The following is a 12,416-nucleotide window of genomic DNA, read 5'->3' on the forward strand; positions in this document are numbered from 1 at the left end:
TTCCAACTATTACAATTTGGAAATTCAAAATGCAGTTGGTACACATTGTGGCGTTATGCCCTTTGTTACTGTTATTTATATTACAGTGGAGTGAGTGTAAACCACAATGGATACAATAACCCAGACAGGGAGCCAAACCTCATTGTGTAGTGGTATAATCTTCTCAGTCAACTGAGAGCCAAGGGACTAGCTGAACACACTTCCTTTCATCCACCATAGTTGCATGTGCTTACTAGATTTGCATTTGAGTTACATGAAATGACTGCAATATTTACTCAATTGCAGAGGAATTTGTTAACTTGACCCACAATCTTTGACACTCTCCTCAGTGTGACTGGTGAAACTGAGGTTGACCTCAAAGAAACGGATGATGAGGGGCATCTGAGAACATCGACCTGAGTGGGAGTCTGCAAGCAGATGAAAGATTAAAGCAAAAAATAAGTTGTGTAGTTATGACATGTATAACTCTAAGTAAAAAAAATGCAGCAGATACTACGCAAAACAATTCTCACCATTGCCCTGAGAACAATGTTAGCCAACTGCATGAGCAGAAGCGCTAAATGTATTGAGATAACAAGCAACTTGACATATCTTGCTTGAAATCCCGAAGATCAAGTCTCGTTGAGTTTGATGTGTCTCTTTCCATCATTGATGCTCCACTTTATTTCTAGAATTAAAAGCACTTGTTAGTCTCAGCCATGCATGGCTGGGTTTTAGAAGTTTACTAGCCGTCAGCTTGCCTACACTATATTGTACAGGTAGCACACTTAAAGTCCATCAGGTTTGCCATCTGAGCACAAAAGTTCACTTCTAGCATTTCCAAACTGTTACTTACCTGGTCCATTTTAAGCTAGCCAAAATTAAATCTGAAGTGCACCAGGAATATGCCGTTTCCAGACTAGAACAACATCACAAGCAGCATCTGATGTACATATTACATTTCAGGTTAATTTGGCAAAACAGTGTTCACATGTCAGAAAGGGCTTTATTGAATAATGCAATTGAGCAAGTGAGGCTGTTGGGGGTAAGAAACACCTTGTAGCCATGACACTGCCGTCATATGTTGGCCACCCAGTTATAACCCCTACCAGCTTGGCTAACAAGTGGTTGGGTTACTGGAAGTTTTGTGGTTGAGCACCACTGGGAAGGGTCTGGAATTGCCATTCTACACTGGGGCCAATTGTATTATGGTCCAAGATGTAATGATCATCATACCAGCGGTCTCTTGCCTGCTCCAAGTTGCTGCTGTGATGAGTGATAGTGCCTGAAGGGTACTGGCAAGTCAGGAACATGTAGTCAGTCATAAGAATACTGGCCCCAGTGAGGGCCTGGATGGGGTGCTGGTCCAGGCTGATGAGTTAGGACGGATTAAGACCTGTCTGGCAGAGGCCCGGAAAACAGGAGTTCGTGGATTAAAATCTTAGATCCTCCGTCTGATGCTGGCCCTATTCATGCTCAAATCTGATCTCAATGGTTTATATCCAATGGCTCATATTCAAGACCAGGAGAAGGACTGGGTGGGCTTATATAGTATATCCAGAAGGCTATGTTGAAGCGTCCTCAGCACCGAGAGATAAGTCTAGGAGGTTCCACAGCCCTGGTCAGGTCTAGGACAAGATTCAAGGTTGATTAGTGGCAACATATATACATATACCCTTCCACATAATTAGAGGTCAAGCTGGTATTAAACCATTAGTAAAGGGCATCTCACTAGAGGGACTCAAGAATTGTTCAGTAAGATTACAAGATACTTGTTTTAAGTTTATTCCCAGTTCAAGCTGAGTGCTCAACACAGATCTAGATATAAAGTAATGTTTGCAGCAACCTGGCTGGGACATGCTGTTCATACTGGACCTGCTTTATGCTCTGACCCAGCATGTCCAGGGTAGGAGGTAGAGATGTAAGAAGTAGATACTGGCCCTAAACCACTAGGTCGATAGTAGCTAGATTCCCTCTGTATCGCCGGTTGGAAAGCTGGCTTTTATGGCACCTTGAGAAGGGCCAGCAGAAGCAAAGACTCCAAATGAATGGCTGGAGATGGGCCCAACTTGGTTAGAGCCAGCCCCATGAACACTGCCATAGTCAAGGCTCTGGTTAAATCCTAGAGGGACACAGGAAGCCAGTTAGATCACAAAACATCTGTCTTATAGATGAAACAATTAAATTTTCACCTCCCATTGCAGGCAAAGGGGAAGCATCCCAAATTGACACAGCTAAGAGGAATCCCCAAAAATAAAAAACGGAGGTTTAGATTACTGATTTCATCAGAAAGAGATGTATCTACATGGGTCTTCCCTTATCTGAGTAAACCCAAGATGCCATCTTATCACCTGAACAACTTTGGAGAAATGATGGAAAAGACTTAAGAATGCTGCAAAAGACCTGCCCTGACCAATCAGAGACTTAATGACTCAGTGATTGACAGTTGCAGTTGCAATCAACAGAGGACAATTCAATGTGTTGAAACATCAGCACTGATTACATCATTTATATAGTGCAACATTTATTCTACCCAAACTGCCCGACCAATACTTTTATTGCATACTAGGTTGTTGCAGTCCAATATTGATGGCCAACAGAACAGAAAAATGGCTGCATGTATGGTTTGTTTTTTTGTTTTTTGATCACTATCATGTTCAACATGGAGTTACTTTATCTTTTGCAGTTAGTTTTCCTTTTTTGGCTCAGTATTGTTCTTTTTTTCATTCTTATGTAGCATGGCTCAGCTAAATCTTTGTAATGTTTTTAGCTCTGAATTTTAGATGTAATAAGGCAGGTGTTGTTAAAGGCTTTAATGTCATTTAAAAGTTGAAATTAACCGGCATGTTGAAGTCGTGAAGCCTGCAGTTTTGTTTGTAGCCTTGGCTAATGTGGCCCATGACAGCATATTATAAAATCATACACCAAGTAGAAAATGTAGAAATGCTGGCTAGCTCATACGTCAAGAGAAGTCAGGGATATCCCAGTTTTTCTCCACTGTGTGGCATTGTATGGGAGAGACAATATAAAGTATATTTCAAAAGTTCAAATGTGGAAAGGTAGGGCTAGAAATTATGTTGACTCATTCTGAAAATGCAACCTGACAACTACAGCATCTACTATATAAGCACAGCTTGAAATTGACCCTTTGTGGTTATTTTGATTGGTCTGCTGACCCACCAAACAGAGGGCTTGTACATATAGAAACCCTTGCTAACATCCTGTAATGTATATGTCTGTATGTATGAGCAATGTATATGTGTGGCGTGTACAGTAGAACACTAATGTCCTTCAGTCTGTCCATACATTTTGAATGTTTAGATGTGGTCATTAATGTTTTGTCAGGTATATAACACTCCATGGCATACTGAAGGCCCTGTTGCTAACATATAGAAGCTATTTGAGACCCCTGCCTCCACAGGTGGTCACAAATAGATTCAAGAGGTACGTCTGTGAGGAGGAGACGGTTAGTGTTAGCACCCAAGGCGGCAGCCATGACAGTTAGACATCAAGACATTTATCTGGGGGCGTTCCGATGGCTCATCTGGTGGAGCGTGCACCACATGGGGCTGGGTCCTTGCCACGGCAGCCTGGGTTCGAATCTAACTCAGGCCCTTTGCTGCATGTCATCCTCTCTCTCTCTCGACTATCACTATCTGATAAAGGTGGAAAATGCCAAAAAGATAATCTAAAAGGAAATGTATCTATGGTTTTTTTGACCAGTTTTCTAAATACTCATATAATGCTCAGTCACTGCACTGTACCAAAGATGTCCGTTATACAGCGACAGATTTTATTTTATGATAATTCATGAACAGAATAGAAATGAAAGTCAATAATGAAATTAAAGAGGTAAAAGTCAACCAACCCTTGGTTACTTTGGCTTGGTTAGACAAACAATAGCCTCAAAGAGTCAATTTCCAAAACACCTGTTGATTTAAATTTTTTTTGGGAGGGGGGGGTTCTCCCCCTTTTTCTCAACAATTGCACCTGGCCAATTATCTCACAATTACCTTCCGAGCCGTCCCGGTTGCTGCTCCACCCCCTCTGCTGATCCGGAGAGGGCTGCAGACTACCACGTCACCCCCGATTACACGTGGAGTCGCCAGCCGCCTCTTTCACCTGACAGTGAGGAGTTTCGCCAGGAGGACGTTGCGCGTGGGAGAATCACGATAGTCCCCCCCAGTTCCCCCCACCGAACAGGCGCCCCGACCGACCAGAGGAGGTGCTAGTGCAGCGACCAGGACACATACCCACATCCGGCTTCCCACCCGCAGACACGGTCAATTGTGTTTGTAGGGACGCCCAACGAAGCCGGGGGTAACACGCGGATTCGAACCGGCGATCCCCGTGTTGGTAGGCACCGGAATAGACCGCTACGCTACCCGGACGCCCGATTTAATTGATTAATTTAATTGAAATAAAAACTATTTGCTGCACTAATGTTGTCTGACTGTCTTGCACAGCAGACCTGTCTTGTCTGAGATTCACTTTCAGGGCGTTAAATAGGATTACTTCGTCGGAAAATCAGTTTGAGCATTTTGATTATCGGGCTTTCGGTCATGATGTCACAATGCCTCTGCTCTGATCCTTGGAAGATGGCGCCCGGCGTCGCGTTGCCCATGGAAACGGCCCAAGTCCGAAAGGCCGATTGCCTCTTATGTCTGAGTAAGCTCAAAAAAATGTTGTTAATCTTTCTTAAACGCCCGTTCCCAGATTAATGAACGCGAGGCCAGGATGGATCGTTGTATAAATGACAGGCATGTTGTCTTAATCATGAAACGACGTCGGTGTTTCTTGTCATATTAAGGATCACATCTCAGCATGGCTTCATAATGTAGCGAATTCGGGGGGTAGCCGGGACGCGAACCTGGGTCTCCCGCATCACGGATGGCTACGTTAACCGGTCGACTAAAAGCTCCAACCCGTTAGCCCAGGGCCAGCGAGTATTCATCCGTGATCGTCACAATATTGCGGTGAATAATATGTGCCCTTTGTAATGTACCGTGTATTTGAGAGAAATAACGGACAACAACAAACGAATTCAAAAGATTAACAGAATTTTATTAAAAGCCCATTCAAACATCAAAATACTGAAATGGCAACCCCTCCCCCCCTCCCACTTTTCTCATTTTGTACAAATCACAGTGGTTCAAAAATAATACAAAAAGACTATTCAAAACATTTTTTTTTGCAACAGCAGCAAAACATTCTGATTAATTTCTGTTTTCTTATGAGCCCTTAATAGCTAGTGAGTGTGGTGTGTGCTTTTTCTTTTTGCCTTTTATTTGAATAAGCATGTTAACATGAGTGGCAAATGTTAATAAAACTCATGAGTCAAGACAAACAAAAGTGCATTAACAGTACTATACAGAATATATGTCCCACATGTTGTTTTTTCCTTCTTACTTTATAGCAAAGCTTACGTAAACCGTTCTCTTTAATGTGACAACTGTCCCTGTCCTAGGCCACGTTGTATGCAGACAATCCCATGTACCAAGGAGCTATACTGTAGGTACGGTATGGAGACTAACACTAAGGTAAAAGGTTATTTCCAACTGCAATCGCTAATCAAAATTAAACTTACAGCACTATCCCGTGAGCCACTTTGCATAGGAAGTGCGCTCAATAAAGCATATTTCATCCTACTGCCTCGGCTAATGTCTCCTCGTAGCTAAAAACAGCAGGTTACAGGGACGGTTCCCACAATTCAACACATACTGACATTATGCATGGTTGCAACACAGTTAGTTGTCACTAGTTTTCCAAGTAATTGGGAATTTGTCTTAAGGTTTGCCTTGAGAGATGAACAGCAACTAAGAGGAGAAGAGGAGCGCATGGTGAGGAAGAGGCATTGGGCGCAGCCAACGACTCACTAGGCTACATTATGGTAAGTGCAGTCACCTGAACGAATACAAAAAAAGGTTAAATACGTATTTTTCAAAACTGTTGGTTGTTAGTGTCGTTTCATGATGCAAGCATCTGCAGCTTCGCTTTAGTTTAAATCGTGCAACATGGATGAGATGTTCTGCTGGTAAAGCTCCATGTTGGGTTTGGTCAGCGTTTTCACCATGCACCTGGAATAGCTAGGAAACATGAACAAATCCACAGGCCCTCATTTAAACAAGGGAGAAAGCAAACTTGTTTCTGAAGGTTTCTAGGCTGAAAGTAGAGCTATGGGCTACCAATGCTCACTTAAAAAAGACGGTAGTGGATGGTAGCCCTTGGAAGGCGGACAGAAGAGATTTTATCAAAGGCACAGGAAAGACTACACTCGACTGGCATTAGCTTGAGCTCTCGGTCACTTGGCCATACATCAACCCCCCCCCCATACCCCACCCAAACCCCCAACCCGTTCCCAAAAACTAAACACTGTGGACTTTGAGAGAACCAGACTGAAAGAAGCAAACTCTAAAGAAGTCCACTTGCTCAAAGAAATGTGGAAGAAAGATGTGAAAAGGAGGAACATGCCGTATCTCTGCCAAACCCACTTTTAAGAGCACAATCCAAATCTACTGCAGCATGTTTGTCAGTGGGGGGTCAAAGTGAGGCAAATACTGAGTTTAACAAAGCTTAAAATATAACACACCTCCATCTCTCTCTCTTTGTGTAAATATGTGAATACTTAACCTCAGAAACATGCAACGTGCCAAATTATTTGCGCACACATACATTCCAGGCCAACACAAAGCATTCCGCTTTCATGGATAATCTTGGGGAAAATCTGAAATGCAATACTTAAATTTCTGCACTCATCTCTTTAATTTCCAAACGGTGTGCCCATTATCTTGTAACCTTACAACTATTAGCTTGATGGATTGTGTAATACTGTACCACTGCAATGGGTGGGGGAAATACAACTAGAACACTGCTGAGTGGCAAGTCATGCCCTAAATTAGCTTCCCAAATACTTATACTACATCCTCCAACTGGACCCTAGACATATTATTCGAACATGTACATTTAATTATGCCGTCATGAGCTGTGTTTATAAACCCTGCTAGGAAGATAAAACGAGTTGCGTATGAAGCCATACAGCATACACATGGGTGGCTAACCGCATATGTCTCAATATCAATAAGACATTGAATGTGACACCGGCCATTTTGTCCTTACCTCAACACTGATTAAGCCTGTGGAATATCGTGACCAAAGACTAAAGTGGAAATATCACGCTACAAAATTGGGCTTTAAAACAGTCTTACACATGGAAAACAAAAAGCATTCCAAGCACAGGAAGGCTGACTCATTGACAAAAAAAAAAAGAAAAGAAAAGAAAGTGCATTCCAACACTGAAAAGTCAAAAAGTGCCACCATAACTACAAATTTAGGCCATAATAAAAAATTAGCCACAATCCAAATTAAACTACATTCAAAATGTTGTTGCACCCACTAAGTGCACAGGCCAGCCAGTGCCAATTCAATGGAAAAGGAAAAGAAAGAAAGAAAGAAAAAAAAATCATTTTCCATCTCCAGATCTGTGGTTTCGAAATCATTCTGAAAGATTTTATCTGCTAGTCATGTTTGTGACCGTCTTAATCAGTGTGGGTGGATTTTTCAAAGAAACTACCCCTACGCCGTATATCTTCATCGAAGGCCATTTGTCTATGTAAATAGCAGCAGCACGAACCCAAGCTGCTCCAGAGGCATGGCAAGAAGCGGCTCCTAATTCCCCTCCGTGAAAGGTGACGACGGTTCAGGCCTCACCCGAACCAATCAGACAGCGCTGACTCTCATGAGCAATGTCTGTCAATCGAGTCCACAGCTGCAGAACCTGTCTGCAGGTTTGAACCGGTTTATCTTTTTCGCATAATAATTTGCAATCACTGAAATCTAAAACTAGTTTGTTTTTTTTTTTGTTTTTTTTTAGTTCTGAGTGACTCTGTGCATCTTTAAGGCACAAAGGGCTGAAAAGAGGTTCTGCAAGACAAATTTGACGGCTATCCATCCAAATGAGAGCTAAAAAGAAGCCGCCGAAGCCAATCTTAACCCCCCCCCCCCAGCATGTCCTCGTCCCCTTCAATCTGAATCTAAAATGGACAGATCCCTATGTTTAGATGTCTTCGGCATCCATGCAATGGAGCAAAGTTAAAACGTGTAAGATAACTCTTCCTCGCTCCCTCTTCAGGAAGGATTCGGCTCAATTCACACTTGGGTCTCCTGTGACGCTATCTTCTATTTCGGTAGCTGTTGATGACTTTAACACAGCTCCCGCGGAGAGCGGCGAAACGCACCACATGTCTCGCGTCATCCGTTTCTCCCCCACCTTTCACACGAGTAAAGCTCAGGGGCTCAGACTCTTTGAATAGAATGTGCTCGTAAACTATCTGTCATTATTCACCACCATTAACTCGTTTTCACGTTCAAATCCCAAAACCCGGAGAAATTAGCACCCTTGACAGGAAAAAAAAATAAATCTGGAAAGCATATTTCAAACCCCTTGGCATTCAAATGACAAACACGTTTGCAATTTCAATCCAAAGTAATATCGTTTTTCTTGCAAAGAAAGAAAAGTGGAAAAAAGCACACACACTTTTTTTTTCCCCAGAAAATACAAACGCTAACCCAAGAAAATATGAGGTTGAAGTTATGCAAAACTAGGTCTCTGTGCCTCCTAAAATGAATTACAAGTTTTCATGTCATCCTGATACCTACGGGACTTTTTAGCTTTTTGGGGAAAAACAAAAAAAGCTAAGAAATTAAAAAATAAAGTGGACCCCGACAGGGTTAAAAACAAAATCCTCAAGTATCACATTTGTATGTAACACCTTCAGCGTGGACATGTGACTGTGCATCCCAGGTAAACACTAAAGAACTACACAGACACTAAGATAGTACACGTGAAATTGTGTGTGTGTGTGTGTGTGTGTGTGTGTGTGCGTGCGTGCGTGTGCACATGCGCGCGCACAGACACTACCTTATTGTGTCATAAGCACCATTTTCGATTCCAGAAAGAGGAACAGAAGGCAGCATCTTGCGGTGACACTTCATTTTCACCTGACAACAGACCGAACACCACGGGGGAGAGATAACCAGTCATACGCCGCCTCACTTTCCCATAAACCACCTCCCTCTCTCCTTCTCACCTCCTCCTGCCTTTTTTAGGATAGCAGGTGAAGCAGAAAGAAAAAAAAAAATTTTTTTTTTTGAAAAATGGAGGTGAAATAAAAATGACCACTTTGGTTTTCAGTGTCAGGTAAAAATGTATAGGCAGGTTAGAGGTTTAAATGCACTTTTAACACTCTGCTTTCTCTCAACACTTTGTTAGGATGATACAAGGCTACTGTGCACCTTTAAAAGTGACACTACGGAAACTAGACGATAGAAATCACAAGTGTAAAAATTCCTGTTAGCTCCTGATGCTTAGGTAGGAGCCGGGGGAGGGGGGAGGGGGGGCCCTGAGCAGTGCTGCCCCTAGTGGTATAGGGGTGTAAAGGCAGGCTGGCTGAGGAACTTCAACTTATCCTAGTGGTCATGGACATTTAAGAATGCATCTGTTCAATACCGCATCCGTCATTCCTCCGTGACAGTGGTATCAGCTCTGGATAGCCCTGTTCGGTTTGCTGAAGCGTTTAGTGAGCGTCAATGAAACAGGACTGGGTGTGTGAATGCTGTTGTTACTCCTTTGCACGGTGTATGGATGCATCTGGCAGGGTAAGGGGTGGATACTGAGAACCATTAAGACCATACTGGAGGCCAACAGCCATGCCCATATCTCCTGGTTTCTAACCCCCGTTCAGCTTTAGGGTAGTCTTTAATGGACAGGAAACGTGGTTAGAGACATGCATTTGTTGTTGGCAGAGCGTTTAAGGCCAACGCCTATACCTGGTCTCTACCCTTTATAGTCTCATCTCTGTTGCTGTGATGGCAAACATCAGGGTCATCAACACATCCTGGAAGTAGTGTGTCATTTACCCCATACAATACTTATACAAAAAAAAAACAAAAAAAAAACAATAATTATGTTGTCGAAGTCAGTTCATGGTTTTTGGACATGGCTCTGCATGTGCAAGCTAACGTCAGCAAAGAAGTGAAGGCAGAGGTAACGTCCCAGCAAGGGAGTAGCACTGGTCACTGTGCAATAGTCAACAAGATCCATGAGAAGGATGAAGACGGATAAAGATAGAGAGCCCTCGCTCCCAATCCAATGACTCAGTGTTTGGGGACACATTGCTGTTAAGGACTGGATCTTCTGTGGAAGGTACAAGGGGGCTGCACTGCCACACCAGAGGCCCTGGGTGGGATCACGGCGCCTGGGAAGTAGCGAAGCACTCAATCTGGAGAATCACGTACATACCCACTCACTCACCAAAATCACACACTCACCGCCCACAACCACACCACTCACTTAAACCCCCGTCAGTCACACAAGCAGATAAAACCCGCACACAAATATAAAGAAACACACTCAAACATGCGCGCTCTCACGCACGCCGACATTCAGATATTGCAGCACAGAGAGTCAATTCTCTAGTGGCAGGGTACAGGGCAAACCTCCTCTGTGTGTCTAAGAGGGGGATCATCCTGGGACGAGAGCCGAGAAGCCGAGGGAGAGATGGAGGGAGCGTTTAGGAGACGTGTGGTGAGGAGGACGAGTGTCTCCAGAAGCACCAGCCCCTCTTGGTGTGCTGCTTGCGTAAGATCTCCTCCTCACGCTCCCTCTCCTTCTGAGAGCGCAGGTAGCGGTCCTCCTCTTTCAGGAACCACACCGGAGGCCAACGCTGCTTCTCAAAGTGCCTCTGGTTCTCTATACGTGAGGAGAGACAGACGAGAGAGAGGATTGCCAAGAAAATTTCAGATGCTGTGACTGAAAAACAAAATGATCTGGGAGGAAAATTGGGAGGTGGGACTGGAGTAGTAAAGGTGGGGGTATATCTTCAACTTTTAGACAGAGGGACTGATACGAGATGCGAGATGTAACGTACACATAAGAGGAGGGGTGATGCCTACAGAGAATAACAGCAGCTGCATAGGGACAAAGGTAGAGGGGGGAAAAAAAGAGGAGCCCGTACCTGGAGACATGGCCTTCATGTCTTTGGGAAACTTGCGGCAGATGCTATTGTAATTAGTGCAGATGTGATGGAGACACCAGACCGACAGTTGCTTGGCATTGTGGAACTAGAAAGGGACGAGAAAACAAGACATTTATTCAAACTGTAATTTCTATTTAGGAATAGCTGGCCGATGCACACCAGTACACCCACTCCTAATCTGAAAATCTGCCAATGAAGGAGCCGTGGCCCTATTTATTTTCTTGGATTGGTTATACATATCTCTTCAGTATTTTCTATATTTCTTTATTCTTATCCATTCCGTCTTTATCTCTGTTGCTCAGACAGCCCGATTTCCTCCAACAGGCTTTTTAGGTTTTTATCTGATCTGAGCTGTCCAAAACAAGCAAGACTGAGAGGTTGGAGGGGATAAAGACAGATCATTTCATAAAATACTCAGTCATTCAAAGTCTCTTCATACTTTGAAATGCCAATTCATTAACAGTTCCCTTAAGAACAACAGCTAGGGGGCGGCATGGCTCAGGAGGTAGAGCGGGTTATCCAGTAATCGAAAGGTCGCTGGCTCGATCCCCGGCTCCTGTGGAGAGCGCAGACACTGAACCCTTTTTTTTGGGAGGGGCGTTATTTTCCCCCTTTTTCTCCCCAATTGTATCTGTCCAATTACCCCACTCTTCCGAGCCATCCCGGTCGCTGCTCCACCCCCTCTGCCGATCCGGGGAGGGCTGCAGACTACCACATGCCTCCTCTGATACATGTGGAGTCGCCATCCGCTTCTTTTCCCCTGACAGTGAGGAGTTTCGCCAGGGGGACCTAGCGTGTGGGAGGATCACGCTATTCCCCTCAGTTCCGCCTCCCCGCTGAACAGGCGCCCCGACCGTCCAGATGAGGCGCTAGTGCAGCAACCAGGCATACCCACATCTGGCTTCCCCCCCCGCAGACACAGCCAATTGTGTCTGTAGGGATGTCTGACCAAGCCGGAGGTAACACGGGGACTCAATCCGGCGATTCCCATGTTGGTAGGCAACGGAATAGACCGCTACGCTAGCCGGACGCCCAGGACATTGAACCCTTAACTGCTCCTGATGAGCAGGTTGGCACCTTGCATGGCAGCCTCCTCTATCAGTGTATGAATGTGTGTGTGAATGGGTGAATGTGAGGCATACACTGTAAAGCACTGTGAGTGGTCGGTAGACTAGAAAAGAACTATATAAATGCAGTCCATTTACCATTGATTTCAAAAACAAAGAAACATTTGCATGGACAAACCTGAGCCACCTCAAGGTAAGCCAACACCTGTCCGTCAATATCTGTCCCTTTCACTGCCACCTGGAGCAGTTCGTCCACAGCGTGCTGCTCTGAAAAGGACAACACAATACACATTTAAGTGACATGGCGTTAGGTGCCAGGGTTTAACCGCATTATGGA

The 12,416-nt window shown here is 44.2% G+C and overlaps 1 protein-coding gene across 2 annotated transcripts in view; it reads right to left on the minus strand.

Moving 5' to 3' along the window:
* Positions 1-8,886: 8,886 nt before the first annotated feature.
* The window catches only part of rhobtb4 (Rho related BTB domain containing 4), a 61,961-nt gene continuing 58,431 nt past the window's right edge, over positions 8,887-12,416 (minus strand). For both annotated transcript variants that reach the window (XM_056280897.1, XM_056280888.1), the window contains 3 exons: positions 12,258-12,346; positions 10,992-11,097; positions 8,887-10,726 (listed from right to left, as the gene is read on the minus strand). In XM_056280897.1, the coding sequence (XP_056136872.1) occupies positions 10,548-10,726; positions 10,992-11,097; positions 12,258-12,346 (374 nt within the window). In that variant the 3' untranslated portion in view covers positions 8,887-10,547. The remainder of the gene's footprint in view (positions 10,727-10,991; positions 11,098-12,257; positions 12,347-12,416) is intronic.

The sequence above is a fragment of the Lampris incognitus genome, chromosome 1, assembly GCF_029633865.1.
Source record: "Lampris incognitus isolate fLamInc1 chromosome 1, fLamInc1.hap2, whole genome shotgun sequence".
Lineage (NCBI taxonomy): Eukaryota > Metazoa > Chordata > Actinopteri > Lampriformes > Lampridae > Lampris > Lampris incognitus.